Source organism: Heptranchias perlo, chromosome 2 (genome assembly GCF_035084215.1).
Source record: "Heptranchias perlo isolate sHepPer1 chromosome 2, sHepPer1.hap1, whole genome shotgun sequence".
Lineage (NCBI taxonomy): Eukaryota > Metazoa > Chordata > Chondrichthyes > Hexanchiformes > Hexanchidae > Heptranchias > Heptranchias perlo.
Window position 1 is genome coordinate 11,336,102 of NC_090326.1, and position 16,553 is coordinate 11,352,654.

Consider the following 16,553-nt stretch of genomic DNA (forward strand, 5'->3'; position numbering starts at 1 on the left):
TATAGTGAAAAGTTTGAAGCCCCAGTACAGATTCCTGGGAGACACCATTGGTCACATCCTGCCAATTTTAGTATATGCCCATTATCCCTACTCTCTGTCTCCTACCATCTAACCAATTCCCTATCCAAGCCAATAGGTTGCCTCCAATTTCATGCACTCTCATTTTTGTTAACAGTCTCTTATGTGGAACCTTGTTGAATGCCTTCTGGAAGTCCATATAAATAACATCCAAAGAAACGCCCTAATCTACCATGTTAGTAACCTCCTCAAAAAATTCAACTAGGTTCGTTAGACATGACTTACAAATCCATGCTGGCTCTATCTGATCAGTTCATATTTGTCCAAATGCTCAGTCACTCTGTCCCTAATAATAGATTCTAGTAACTTTCCCACAACTGACGTTATACTAATAGGCCTATAATTTCCTGGTTTATCTCTCCTACCCTTCTTAAATAATGGAGTGACATTGGCAGTTTTCCAATCCAAGGGGGGTAATTCCTGAATCGAGAGAGTTTTGGAGTGTGTGAAATTTGAAAAGTGTTATTAGCAATGGATAGGCTTGGTAACTGTCACAGTTTTACACTCATTAAAGAGTGATTCTTCATAATTAAAAAAATGATTCATAGTTATTTTTCTTTGTAATGGTCTTTAACTTCAACTCTTCTGTGTACAGTGACAGAAATGTCATAATGGCTTGCATCAGAAGTGTACAAATATGGATAATATTTCAAGACTTATGACAACCCTGTACGTGACAAATAAAGGATACATTGCAAAGAACAGTGAGTTTATATTCCATAAATGAACTGACCTCATAATTCACAAGCTACAAAGTCATAAGTTAGTTAGGCCTGTGCCATGAGTAGGTTATGTAGAGGATATGTCACAGCAGCGGTGTGATGTGATGCATGTCTCCCAAGTGAGGCTGACTGGATAACTCACTGGGGAATAGGGAATAGGGAATAGGGAAAGAGCATTGGAGTAGTTCCCAACTAAACCAGTGCTTCTCGTGGATTTCAGAATCGTATGACACCTCTTAAGTCATTCCCTGGAACTTATGTGTGAAGATCAAATGAGTTTCAAAAGCAGATGTTGCATTTGATACTACAGTTCTTTTATCAGTTATACGATTCTCATTAATAGCGCCACAGTGATCTTACTTTTGGATGAAGAAAGGCTGTTACATGCTTGATTGAGAGAAATTATAGAGCGATAGCTTTATACACTGATTGCAACTCAGTAATTGACTCCACTTGCTTCTATGGCAACTAATGGCTTGTTTTTCTCTTCTGTGCTACAGATGGAAGAGTGATGTCTATTGTGATTGTCATCCCCAATGTCTTGTAGAACTAGAATTTCATTTTAAGATGTTAAACCAAGTCCCTTCTGTCTGTTCTGGTAGGTCAGGTGGATATTAAAGAATAGGGAGTTCTCCCAGTGTCCTTGTCTAAATTCCTCCTTCAGCTTGCACCACCAAAACAGGTTAACTATTCATCTCATTGCTGCTTATGCAATCTTGCTATATGTTAAATTGCATCCATGTTTACTTTCATAACAGCAGTGTTTGCACTCAAAAGTAATTCATTGTCTTTGAAGAACATTTTTGAGAGATTATAGAAACTGACAACGCAGGCCGTATGGGCCCAATTTTGAAGAGAAGTCAGTTGTATGAAGTACTGGAGGTTTACCCCCCTCCTCTTTGGTGCCACCTTCAAGAGGGGAAAAAATTGGAGGAAAAAAAATACCAACTTTGTGTGTATGCGGATATTTTGCTGTAGTGGTCTTTGACCAATCTCCAGTTCCTCCATTCTTGGACATAATTTTAAAATCCTTTCAGATTAGGGGTGTACCATGGGGGAACGTGAAGGTACCTCCACCTAACCTGAAATGTGTTATACCATTTTGAAGACTGAACTGAATCTAAAAATTATGAAATTCAACTTATGTCAAGCAATCTAAATTTCCCGAATAATGTATGCTGAGTGTAACATGACATGGTGAATGCAACTTATGTGACATTGCATACAAGGTGCTGATGTTCTTGCACAGAAAATGTAAAATTTGTCTCTGTAGGTGCCCCGGTTCAAAGAAGCTGTAATAGTGGGAAGAAGTAATATAATTAGCATCATAATGTAATTTTTTTTTAAAAAAAGATCAATAGAGCCTGTGGTCTAGGAGCTTAGTCAAATGTAAATATCAACATCTAAGATTAGATTGGATAGATGAATGAAGGAAAAGGGGATGAAGAGGTAAGGGAACAGGGTGGGTAAATGTGATTAGAACTATTTGCTTGTGGGGAGGTTAAACACTGGCATAAACTGGCTAGGCTGAATGGCCTGTTTCCTATCTGAAATTTTAATTTCTGGAACACCTTGCTAGTGGGCCCACCGTTCCAACACAATTTTGTGTACTACATTGTATTTCCACTCTAGGGCCTTCCATGATATTTATTTTGGTTTACAATATACAAAAGAAAGGAATAGCCAACATATTCCCCGCTGAACAAACTCTTCCACATAGGTCTAGATTGACCAGTCTGCAATAACCCAATTCTGTTTCACTCATGAAGAGGTCCAAACTCTGTGCATCAGGTTTTGTTGTTGGATAGGGATAAGGATTACTGCAGTAATGCCATTATAATTGTTGGAGTTGAAATTGTGAAAGATTTTAGTTCAGAATTGAGCTTTTAAATAAATTTTGTTTGAGCATAAGAAATAGGAGCAGGAGTAGGCCGTATGGCCCCTCGAGCCTGCTCCGCCATTCAATCAGATCATGGCTGATCTTCGACCTCAAATCCACTTTCCCACCCCATATCCCTTGATTCCCCTAGAGTCCAAAAATCTATCCATCTCAGCCTTGAATATATTCAGTGACTCAGCATCCAGAGCCCTCTGGGGTAGAGAATTCCAAAGATTCACAACTCTCTGCGTGAAGAAATTCCTCCTCATCTCAGTCTTGAATGTCGACCCCTTATCCTGTGATTATGCCCCCTAGTTCTAGTCTCTCTAGCCAGGGGAAACAATCTCTCAGCATCTACCCTGTCAAGCCCCCTAAATTTTGCCTTCAATCATGTCGAACTGAAGCACAGATGGGTCAACTGACTGTGGGACCATTGACTCATTCATCTCTGAATTATACAAGGTTAATTTAACAAGCAAACGTACACAAAATGAGCATGAATAGCAAAAATAGGGGAGAACTACTCTCCTACATATGCTATGGCTATATCCAAAGACTAAGAAATTTGAAGAGGTTTGGATAGGGTGCTGGAAGGGATGGCTATTTTGATGATTTAAACTTAGCAGTTGAATATCACAAGATGGATACAGACGAGGAAGGCCACTCTGCCCATTCTGGTTCATGTATTCAGAAAGATCCAACATTCCTGTTTCTCTACCCCCAACAGCCAGCCTCCTCCCCCCACACACACACCCCCCCCCCCCATACAGCATTCAACTATTTCTCAAGTGATTCCAGGGATTTTGCCTTCACTACCCTCCCGAGGAGTTCATTCAAAGTGTTGATCACTCTGTGTGAAAAAGAACTTCCTAACATCAGACTTAAATTTTTCTTTTAAAGAAAGAACATGCATTTACATAGCGCCTTTCGTGTTCTCCGAACATCCCAAACCATCGAGTGTCAAGCCTACTAAAATCTCCAGAATTCTTTCAACTTATTTCTTAGCTATTTCAAACCCAATCATGGAATACTTATGTCTCCAATGTTTTTTCTTCCTGTGTGTTGTACTTTATAATTTCCCATATTCAAATTTGTCTCTCGTTGTTATGCTCATTTACATGCTGGCGTTTATGCTCCACATGAGCCTCCTCCCATCCCTCTTTATCTAACCCTATTTGCTTTAACTCATAGTCTAGTTCCTGAGCTGTATCATTACATAAGAACATAAGAAATAGGAGCAGGAGTAGGCCAATCGGCCCCTCGAGCCTGCTCTGCCATTCAATAAGATCATGGCTGATCTGATCCTAACCTCAAATCTAAATTCATGCCCGCTCCCCGTAACCCCTAATTCCCTTTACTTCTAGGAAACTGTCTATTTCTGTTTTAAATTTATTTAATGATGTAGCTTCCACAGCTTCCTGGGGCAGCAAATTCCACAGACCTACCACCCTCTGAGTGAAGAAGTTTCTCCTCATCTCAGTTTTGAAAGAGCAGCCCCTTATTCTAAGATTATGCCCCCTAGTTCTAGTTTCACCCATCCTTGGGAACATCCTTACCACATCCACCCGATCAAGCCCCTTCACAATCTTATATGTTTCAATAAGATCGCCTCTCATTCTTCTGAACTCCAATGAGTAGAGTCCCAATCTACTCAACCTCTCCTCATATGTCCACCCCCTCATCCCCGGGATTAACCGAGCGAACCTTCTTTGTACTGCCTCGAGAGCAAGTATGTCTTTTCTTAAGTATGGAGACCAAAACTGTATGCAGTATTCTAGGTGCGGTCTCACCAATACCTTATATAACTGCAGCAATACCTCCCTGTTTTTATATTCTATCCCCCTAGCAATAAAAGCCAACATTCCGTTGGCCTTCTTGAATTACAAATTTAACCGGTTTGCATTGAGCTTCTGATTCCAAGTTGTTAGTGTAAATTAAAAACACGAGAGGTCCCATCACTGCAGCATTGCACTCGGCACTTCTCCCTCCCTGCACTGTCTTAACTCCTCTAAGAAGTACTCCACCACAAGCTCCATATCATGATTCCTCTCCAAACAAACCTGTTTATACACAATTTAGACGCAAGGAGTTTAGGAGACATTTAGTTAAGATGTGTCGGGCCAGTCAAGATAACCTTGATGTTCACCTTGTGATAATCAGTGTGAAGTTTGAAAAGGTTCGGAACCCAATTTAAAAGTGTGTGAAAAGTACTCGGAGTAATCTATCCTGCAATGATATATGTGCAATAGGCAAAGTAATTTACAATAGTTCGTCAAAAATTAGTGTTGCCTCACGTTTTCGTCACACATTAACATTTAAAAATGCTTGAGGTGGGTGGAAAAATGTGGTAGCACATCTTTCCAAATTGTATTTCATAAAACAAGTGATGGACCACATTATTCCATCCATCTCAAGCTTATGATCGCAGAGCCTTGGGACGGTTTACTGCGTTAAAGGCGCTATATAAATGCAAGTTGTTGTTGTTGTTCCCATTCATTTCAGTGGATTTTACAAAACTGAAAGCAAAGAATCAAAAAAATAAAAATTACTTTCTGTTTAAGCTAATTCATTAGCATTTTAAATTTCCTATCTATTCAGCGAAGATTTTTTAAAAAACCTTAACGAGTACAGCGTAACTATATCGATTTTCGGTACTCCATCATACAGATTAGGAAAGCATCGGGCTCGTGCTGAGTTAGCAGAACTCAGCCGGGGCAAGAGTTGCGAGGCACTACGGTTGGCCTCAGGTTGCCTGTGCTAGGGCCGGGGTAATCAGCCAGGGTTCCTACTATGATCTATCGAGCAACTCCTGCTGGAGCTGCACATGTGTGGGTGTTGGTTGAGGCCAGGGTTACATTCGATTGTGAAGCTACCGCGGTCGAACATTCACTGTCCAGACTTACTAAAAAGTCTTCAAGTGGCTGTGAAACCATTCCCCAGCGTGAATCAGTGTATCGAGCTTGGGGAGGGGGGTGGGGGAAGTAAATCGATTACTTTTTCTTCTTTCTGAAGAAATCAACAAAAACATAGACCTGTAAATGTGTGTGGTCTCATCAAATTTTGTTTTCTCTCTTTTGTAATAGACAGTAATTTGGATCTTCCTCATTTCAAGCATTCTGTCGTTCAACACTTGGAACTTTTGCATAACCTGTAATCTTGGAAAATCAAGGATTTCTTGTGCGCCCCAAACATCTGCTTATTATTCCAAGGTGTCATTCTAAAATATCTCTGTTCATTTCATGGTGGAACGAGTAGTCGAGATAATCTAGCTATGGAATTCCAGCTGGCAGTTACTGACAATGTGTAAACCTGCAAGTTTCACCTTGTAAATCTGAAATTTTACTTGAGTTATTACTTTTTTATGCCGTTATTTACCCCAGATTACCTGTACAGGAAATGAAAAGAGGGCAGAGAATTTTTGTTAAAAAAAAGCAAAAGTAGTTTTGGGCACTGAGTATTCGAAAACTGAATGGTAGCTTTTATACAGAAATAAACAAAGAGTACAGAATATACAAAGCAGTATTTTATGGAATTTTTGGCACCTGAATATTGGTTGCTCACTTCATTTTTGGGGTAAGGTCCATATGTGAAGCATTAAGAAGTATGGCTATACCTTATCCTTTTTCTACCAAGAATGCTGTTTCACTGTGGATGGGGAATGCTCGCATGAAGCAGCAGTAGCCTGGTTTGTCTGCCATTTTCAAATCCCTTTGTTTAATTTACAAACTCATTTGCAGTCATAGAGATGTTAATATGAAATGTAATGAGTGTTGCAATAAATATTTATTGCTCATAAATTCTGAAAATAAAATCACCATGTGCCGTGGATAAAAAGATAGCCCAGCTCTAGCTGCTACGACTTGTAATGAAAAACTCAAGTTGTTGCACACTTCTGGGATCTGAGTTTGCATCAGCTTTGATGAGCCCTCTCAGTTTCTCTTTCTCTTTCTTTCACTCAGAGTTCAGCCAAGTCACAGTGCACACGATACCAAGTACAAAATTTGCCTCCAATTAGTACCAGTAAAATGAAAATGAGATTTGTATAAACCTGTCAGTGCTGGCAAGTTAGAAGCAATGCATATGTTAGTAGCCAAAAAGCAAAGGGTTCTCAAGTGATCCCTGACAGATTGTGCATCTCTGTATACATCCATCACCAACACTTCTTAAAATAAGTCCATTTTACAGTCATTACAAACCATATGGTCTACTGGCCTTTTTGCGAGAAGTAGTATTGTGATCAGAAACAGTAAAATATTGTTTTAACTGAAATCATGAAGTAAGACTATGCTGAGGGAACCACAGATGATTCACTCCAGTCTCTTCTCAAATATTACTAGGCAATGTGGTTGATGGTGCAACAGGATGAACCAGAGGATTTTATCATAGCGACAGGAGAAGTGCACAGTGTTCGGGAGTTTGTGGAAAAAGCCTTCAAACACATTGGAAAAATCATTGTGTGAGTATCAAAATGTGCCACAAACGGCTTGGTTCATGGTCTGTTTTTATTATAATTTGATCTTCCTTTAATCTCACCATGTTTTGTTTCCATATTTTGCATTATGAAAAGGATCTAAGATCAACAAAAAAAAAAGGCTTTTAACAAATAAATAGTTTATAATCCATTGTGAGTTGCCAAGAAACTGCAAATATTGCAGGCTGATAGAGCAAGAAGAAAATTGTGTTAAAGATTCACACTTAGTGTAAAACTACACAGAAATAGAATGGATAAGAAATTGGAACATTATACAGGCTTACTTGGAGTTCACAAAATGTTGCTCCCATCATGTTACGGGGCCAAGCCTGTGTCAGTTCTTCAACTAATTAGGATACATTTATAATTGTTTGCATTATAATTCGATGTTGCATCCTTTTAGATTTGTGTTAACGGGGAGAGAACAAATCTTGAATGTGATCCAGTTCATGTATCCCATTCTGCAGCCTTGTGCATTGGCACAACAGTCTTAATACGACATCCTGGTCATTATGATATTTTCTGACTTTGACTTGATGTCTGTTTGCCTGCTGCTAATATCCGTTTTTTGATCTTTGTTTGATTTTCATGCAATTCACATGAAGCAAATCCTTGTAGTGTCATACAGGTCAATAATAGGTTGCTCAGAAGTAAAGGCAAGATGTTACACACACACTTCCTCAGATTTATTCTGTCTAAGAAGCATTGTGTTCAAATCGAATTAATAATCATTTTATCATTCCTATGCAGTCTCGAGTGTCGTTTTAATGTACAAGACAACCATATTTAAGCAATAAAAAATTCTCCCATGTACCATACTAGACAACTGAGTACAGTTAGTTGAATTGAAAGATGAGAACATCAGGTTGAGTCCTTCAGTTGAACTCCTTGCACTCAATTCCCCAGTACAGTGCACAGTGAGGCTCTTTATTGCTGTTCATTCACAGGTTTAAAAAAGAAGTTAAGTCTCAAGTTTGTATTTACTTTGGGGAAAATACTTTGAGTATAGGAGAGGCAGCAGATTTCTTTGAATTTCTGAGAGTTGTTTGATCAGTAATAGGGAAAGATCCATTCCCACCGTTGAGATATAGAGGGGGTTGAAAAATTAGCATCCCATTGAGTATGGCAACATCTCATGAGGCTGTATCCATTGTATATATTTTCACCAGAATTTCAGACGTGGGTACCTAGTTTCCTCTCAAATCATTCCATTTGTGTTATAGTGACGCTCTCATCAACTCAGGGGTCCTCATGGATCTTTCGCTGGTCAACTAAAATAAAATTCAACCTGAGTAAACCTCAATAGTACAGTCAATTAGAATGTTTTAACTCCAAATATTTTGATTATTTTTAAATACTGGTGGATATTGCATGTACCCTTTTGCATGACTGCATAGCAGCTATCAGACTGTACGAGCTACTTATATCTCACAGTATAGCAATTGTGCAATTTCATTTAAATGTATGTCGATGACTGACAAATAAAAAAACTGTGCAAAATGGTTGTTCCACAGGGATCGGTGCTGGGACCACTATTGTTCACAATTTACATTAACGATTTGGACTCAGAAATCGGAAGTACAATTTCAAAATTTGGGGACGACACCAAATTGGGGGTATAGTTAATACTGAGGAAGTATGCAACAAAATACAAGAAGGCATTAATAAACTTGCAGAATGGGCGTGTAATTGGCAAATGAATTTCAATATAGATAAGTGTGAAGTGCTGCATATTGGTAGGAAGAATAAGGAGGTCACAGACTGCTTGGATATTAAGGCCCCGATATTACCAGGAAGGCGGGTTGGCAGCGGGGGGGTCGACTGGGTGCGTGGGTAACCCGCCCAGTCAAATCGGTGGGTTCCCCACGCGATCGCGAGTAAATTGAAGCCACTTACCTTGGCTTCCGGGTTTGGCGTCTGAAACCCGCATCACGGGCTGTCAGCTGGAGGAGCCCTATTTAAAGGGGCAGTCCTCCAATGCTGCTCCTGCAGCAAACAGCCAAAATTACAGCATGGTGCAGCCCAGGGGAAAGGCTGCTCCCAGGTTTAATGATGCCTCACTCCAGGTCTTACTGGAGGGGGTGAGGAGGAGGCGAGAGATCTTCTACCCAGCAGACGGGAGGAAGTGGCCTCTGCCGCCAAGAAGGCCTGGCTCGAGGTAGCAGAGGAGGTCACCAGCACCAGCAACATCTCCCGCACTTGGATACAGTGCAGGAAGCGCTTCAATTATCTAACTAGGTCAGCCAAAGTGAGCACACTTACTCATTCTCCTACACTCCGTCTTCCACATCACTGCCCCCACCCCACAACTCCTTCTGCACTGCCAACACTACTCTATCACATCACTCCTCACACCCACTCAAAGCTCATCCTCATCTCACCTGCACTTACTCACCTCCCCAGTACTCATCCCACCACTACCACTCAACCCAATCCTCATACAATCTCATGGCTCTGTCTCATACTCACCCTCTGATGCATCTCTTTCACGGTCACCCTCACCCAACCTGCCACTACCTCTGCTGCAGCCACAGGGGATGCATCACGTATGAGTAGTAGGAAGCGTAAGGCAAAGGTTTTGTGAGCATAAAGGGGATGCTCAAGGGTGTTTGATGGTTTGTCATGTTTTTTATTTATATTTGATTTTGCTTCAACTCACATTAAATATTATATTGTCACCACTACTGCCACGTCTTGGCCATTCTTGACTGGCTTGTGCAATAAGTCCCTTTCATGAGGTTCTCCATGAACACCCACACTTGATGCCACCCATTGGGTCACCCTACAGTGGGTGTATGTGTAGTTGCACGACTATTTTGTACAGGTGCCTGTGGTGCAGCACTGTGTTGTGGAGCTCCACGTGGCGGAGGTGGACGGCGTGCCTGGCGAGGCTGGTGATGTTGTTCGTCCTCGGATGAAGTGATGAATGCAGCCATGGCGCCCCCCATCCTGATGGTGTGAGTTTGAGGGGGTCCGCAAAGTAGGTAAATGTGTTTACACAGCAGAGTTTAGGGTATAAATTAATAATTTTGAGTGTAAAGACAAAGGTGTTGCAGCCAAAATTTTGTCTGAAGTGACAGAGTGCCCTGCTGCAATAAATGAGATATTTCCCCCCAACTGTCAAATAATCCTTTGCATCTCCCACTGGCTGCTGACTGAAACACGTCTGCTCCAACAGGGAGTGTTTCCCACAGCACGGGAAACACGCTGAGGATCCATGAAAATTGCATCCCTGCCAAAATCTCCTGTCAATGAGGTCTGTCAAGTACCTCAACTAGATAAGTATTTAAATGGGAGTCCCGCATGCGGGAGCTGCGCCCGCACCCGAACGCGTTACTGAGGAACCCGGAAGTGGGCGGGTTGCAGCTGGGCTCCGGACCCGTTCCGGGATTCTGCCATTTTAGGAGTCCCCCCCGCCCCCAATGCACCCACTCGGCCATCCTAAAATCGACCCCTAAGAGTCGAAATGAGGTAGAGGAGCAGAGGGACCTGGGGGTACAGATACACAAATCATTAAAAGTAGCGACATCGGTTAATAAGGCCATAAAAAAAGGCAAACCTGGGGTTCATTTCTGGATGGATAGAATTGAAAAGCAGAGAAGTTATCTTAAACTTGTATAGAGCCTTGCTTAGACCACACTGGGAATATTGTGCACAGTTCTGGTCTCCATATTATAAAAAGGATATAGAGGCACTGGAGAGGGTGCAAAAAAGATTCACAAGGATGTTACCAGAACTGAGAGGATATACTTATCAGGAAAGGCTGAACAGGCTGGTACTCTTTTCTCTAGAAAAGAGAAGACTGAGGGGTGACCTGTTAGACGTCTTTAAGATTATGAAAGGGTTTGATAGGGTAGACATAGAGAAGATGTTTCCACTTGTGGGAGAGTCCAAAATTAGAAGTCATAAATATAAGATAGTCACTAATAAATCCAATAGGGAATTCAGGAGAAACTTCTTACCCAAAGAGTGGTTAGAATGTGGAACTCGCTACCACAAGGAGTAGTTGAGGCAAATAGCATAGATGCATTTAAGGGGAAGCTAGATAAGCACATAAGGGAGAAAGGTATAGAAGGATGTGCTGATAGGGTTAGATGAAGAGGAGTGGGAGGAGGCTCGTGTGGAGCATAAATGCCAGCATAGACCAGTTGAACCGAATGGCCTGTTTCTGAGCTGTAGACTCTATGAGGCGTAATTTTATGCCGGGAAGTGGGTTGGAGGGTCGAATTGGGGATGGGAAACCAGAAAGTACAGATTTCCCAGACGTCCTTACTATTTTGATGTAAGGACGTCTTTTTTTTTTACGGTTTTCCGGGAGAAGAGGAATGAAGAGGACGTGTTCAGGTAAGTGTTAGATGGGATAGATTGGGAGAGGGAGGGCATTGGCAGGCATGGGGGTCAGTCATTGGTTGGGGGAGGGTCAGTCATCGCAGGGGGACCAAGGGTCAGTCACCGAGAGGGTTGGCGATCGTTGGGGGGCGCCGGAGATTGTACGGGGGAGTCGGCGATCGTGGTGTGGGGGGGAGACGGCGATCGTTGGGCGTGGTTGCTGCAGGTAGGCTTGTCGGGCATGGGGGAAGCACTCCTGCTCCTCCGGGCCCACAAGCCGTGCTATAAAGGCACTTACCTGCAGCTTCGGGCCTTCTTGCCCCCTCTCATGTGGCGTGAAGGAGAAGGCCCGAGAATCCCGGCCCCCAGGGGCTAAAATCAAAAAAGCGTTGAAAATGGAGGCCCGAAGCCTCCTTAAAAGCTTTTAATGCCCGACCCGCCTCCTGAGAGCGGATTGGTTGCCCGCCCCTCGTCCCGCCCCCGTGAAAACCGGAAATGGGCGGGTTGGAGGCGGGTTTAAGACTTTTGCAATTTTTACAGTCCCCCCCCCGCCCCCAACTCCCTCGTTTTTCCAGGCTAAAATCATGCCCTATGTAACTCTGTAATTAAAGCTAAGGTTGAAAGTTTTAGTGTGTGTACTCAGAAAACTTTGCTTGATAGGTAGAAAGCAGTTCATTGTCACTTTACCTGCTTTTACGCTGGTACTTGTTTAGTTTCAGTCGTGGATGAGTGGTTTCCCATGTGCTGGCTCACCACTTCCACGATTCTCCAATTGCCTTCATTATCCAGACGACGGAATTGATGCCCTACATTTTCATGGGTCTACGATTCTGCCACTGAGATAAGGGAGCATATTTTCGCAATGTAAACGGAGGGAGCTAGCTCATGGACAACGTTGTCTTGTGACTGGAACTAAAGAAGCACCAGTATAAAATTGCTTTTACTGATGATTTACAGTCTAATAATTATGACGATGCACAGCCTTGCTTGGTCTGATGCTGCAAATGGTGGGTCACTTCAATGTAGTGATTATAAAGCTCAGCTCTATGACCGTGATTTGGTGATTTGATATTAACTAGCCTATTTAAAACTATTATATAAAACCATTGCAATACTGCATGATCCATAGATATAACACATTCCTATGTGCACTCCTATTGACACACAATGGGTTTGTGTGAGGACAGCAGAACTGCATCTTGCTCAAGGTAAAATGACTTATGCATGTACACTCACACGCACTTTTATTTTCATTGGGAACAGCCAGTACTGATACAAGCCCTTTCTGCAATCACTTTGATTAATGGCCAACATAGTTCTGTTTTTTTTAATTTATTCATTTATGGGATGTGGGCGTCGCTGGCGAGGCCGGCATTTATTGCCCATCCCTAATTGCCCTTGAGAAGGTGGTGGTGAGCCGCCTCCTTGAACCACTGCAGTCCATCTTTTTGTAGCGGGATTGTACAACTGAGTGGCTTGCTCGGCCATTTCAGAGGGCAATTAAGAATCAACAACATTGTTTACTTTGTGCACGGATTATATCAATTTTGTACAAGAAAGCTGTTTCATTTTAAAGTGGCTACACTGTCTTTTTAGTATACTGAGGATGTTATTGAACATATATAGCCTTTTTGTACTGGTTTATTACCATAAGCCACCGATACTGCTCAAACGCTGAACATTCCTTAGTGCACAGGGTATTTACCATTATTTCTATCAAACTGTGTGGTTTAATCCCGCGTGCAACAGGGGTAGACAGGTCTGCACAACATGTTTCTATGATGTCCTCATAGTACATGTAAGCACACAGTTGAACTCCTAATGCCCCCAAATCACTGTTGATGTTAAATTTAGTAGATTAGCCTCAGGACAGAATAGTATTGTTTCTACTTGTTTCATATTTGCTTTTCTCTTAACCTGTGACCCTCTGCGGTTCATGATAGCAGCCAGTTATGTTTTACCAGCAATAGTGGATGATCCAATGTGGTTCTTTCCCTAAAGCTCCTTACCTTTTTGATTTTTAGAAAAATCTTTCTTCAGCTGGCACTGTGCCATAGAGTGGTAGAGGCTGAGCTCACACCTGCATTTCCCAACTTGGTGACTCCCTGACTTTTTTTTTTGAGCTGTCTTGGGGAAGAGAAGTTGCCTGATGGAGGGGTGGCTTTTTCCTCAGATCAAGCGTGGCAGAAAGGGATGCTGAAAGGCAAATTAATCCACACTGCTAATGTGCATCCCTCAGAGGCTACCTCAAAAGCAGCAGTCGCAAAGGCCTTTCAGTTCACGATTCATCCTCTGACGAGACAGATGTAATGGGGGATTTTTAATTTTAAACTTCATCAGGTAGAAGGAAGGGTATTCTTTGGAGTTTAGATCGGTAAAATTAACAGATATTTAGGAAACAATTTAAAACCTAAATTATTCTAGCCTTATGAACTTGAAACAATGACATCATTAAACATTGCAGTCATGCTCTGATTCAGATGAATTTGCCTAATGTGTGATTTAAGCCTGAACATGATTTGGCAAATATCTTTATATTTATCTTAAGTATATGGGAAGGGAAAAACTTCTTTTGATTCATACAAGCTACATGTTGAAACTAATCCATTCTTGGCAACGAAGAAGACTGTAATACATGTATAAGTCTTTGTTGTAGTTTTTAACTGAATTGTTTATATTCATTTTAAATTAGCTAAAATGTCTGGAAGGCTTTGCTGGAATTGAGATCATTGTACAGTGGAGCCATGCTGTGATTGTTTTTAATTTGCCACCAGAAAAAAAACAAAAAATGATCTGGAGTAAGATTTGATCTTCTGAAATATGTTGACATTGATTACAAAAAATAAAAGTTTATTAGCAACACTGGTGTGAAAATCTCTTTGGCATAGCAACATCATAAATGCATTTGTGAAACTTTCCTCTGGTATTTCAAGCAAAATTGCAAATGTGTTCTTTTAGAATGGGCTTACAATATCAGTGGAAATACTGAACACCAGAAATCTTCACAAACACATTTACAATGTCACTACTCACTGCGACCAAAGGAATTCTTACTCCAATATTATTTCCACCATTAGACATAAAGAGTGTATAAATAATAAAATGATATAAATTGTATAAATACTAAGCTGTAAGCTATTTACAACTTCAGCGAAAAATGTAGTGGTCCAGTTGCCAAGGCCACTTACTTCCATCTCCAGAATATTGCCCACCTACACTCCTACCTCACTCCCATCAGTGCTGAAACCGTTATCCACGGTTTTGTCACCTCAAATGGCCCGCAAAAGGGAACTGGATAAGTACTTGAAAGGAAAAAATTTGCAGGGCTATAGGGAAAGGGTGGGGGAGTGGGACTAGCTGGATTGCTCTTGCATAGAGACGGCGCGGACTCGATGGGCCGAATGGCCTCCTTCCATGCTGTATCCTTTCTATGATTCTATAAATCTCAATTTTGCCAATGCTCTCGTCGTCAGCCTCCCCAGATCGACCCTGCACAGACGCCAACTCATCCAGAACTCTGCGACCCTTATCCTAGCCATCACAAAGTTCCTACCTCTGCTGGATCCCTGTCCCCGATTACACTGATATAAAAATCTTCATCCTGCTCTTCAAATCCCTCCGTAGTCTCAGTCCACCTTACCATTGCAATCTTCTCTGGCTCTATGACCCAATGTAAGGAATCTTACAACACCAGGTTATAGTCCAACAATTTTATTTTAAAATCACAAGCTTTCGGAGATTATCCCCTTCGTCAGGTGACCTGACGAAGGGGATAATCTCCGAAAGCTTGTGATTTTAAAATAAAATTGTTGGACTATAACCTGGTGTTGTAAGATTCCTTACATTTGTCCACCCCAGTCCATCACCGGCATCTCCACATCTATGACCCAACACACATCCTTTGCTCTTCTGAATATGGCCATCTGTGTATTCCCCATTCCTCACAGTCCACCCTCAGTGGTAGAGTTTTCAGAGATTACACCTGTGCACTCTGGAACTCTTTTCCAAAGTTTCTTTGGTTTGCTAGCTCTGTCTCAACTTTCAAAAAATACCTTCAATCATACTACTTGGGAGGTCTTATTATATGAAAAGTTCTATGTAAATATAAATTGTTGATGCTTTAGGTGACTTTCTGAAATATCCTTTTTCTACCATTACAACAAGAGGGGAAGCGTCTAAGTCAAATGTCAAGTTAGTAAAGTGAAATGAAAAGCAGTCGCATTCAATCCAACATGACCAGAGACTGAAAATACAAAAGGTTACAGTAAGTGGGGACTGTTCCTGTGAGAAAGCTACATTGTGTATATATTTGCTTTGTTGCCATTTACTGCCTACAGTTTAGCAGGGTCAATACTGCTTTCCAAATTCTAAGGATCAAACCACTTAGTCTTCATAATGTCAGGAGGGCGTTGAGAGCAATCAAATCGGATGTCATATCACCCAACAAGCACACCAAGTTTTAATTTATACATCTCTTTTTTTTGTGTTTGGAGTAGGTGTTTTGTGCTTCTCAAGGTCAGTGATTGTGCAAATAGTGGGCAATGCGAATGTTTCACTTTTTCCATGCAATGCTCATGTCAGTAAGCATAGGTTATAGCACAGGACTGATGCAGAGTAAGGCATGTGCATGCATACATACATACATACACTCCCGTATTCTTTTATATATATCATACAAAATATATATTTAAAACATTGTGAACAGCATGCACCTGTGTCTGTCACACTTCTGACGTTGCACCTTGAGGACTTGCACTTAGAAGTGCATGTCACACTTTCACCTATTGACTCAAATTTCATACCCAGAAAGCTATGACAGATCATAACTGAACATGTAGGGCACATGGTAATCAACTTCCAATCAAAAAGATGTCTGAAAGCAATCAGTCAACAGTGATTAGTCAGCAAGTTATCAATTTCAAAAAAAATGTGGAACCAACAAAATCACTCAATAATTTTTTGAAAATTTTTACTTTCTCCACAAAGCTGTGGATTTGTTACTGGAAATAAGGTTTATAACACATTAAAGACAAAATATACAAGAAAACGATTAAACTTACCTGTGCAATTGGGG

The 16,553-nt window shown here is 41.3% G+C and overlaps 1 protein-coding gene across 1 annotated transcript in view; it reads left to right on the forward strand.

The window, feature by feature from the left end:
- The window catches only part of gmds (GDP-mannose 4,6-dehydratase), a 726,937-nt gene that overhangs the window by 601,419 nt on the left and 108,965 nt on the right, over positions 1–16,553 (forward strand). The window contains exons 10-11 of the mRNA XM_067995743.1: positions 5,763–5,888; positions 7,017–7,135. Of these exons, the coding sequence (XP_067851844.1) occupies positions 5,763–5,888; positions 7,017–7,135 (245 nt within the window). The remainder of the gene's footprint in view (positions 1–5,762; positions 5,889–7,016; positions 7,136–16,553) is intronic.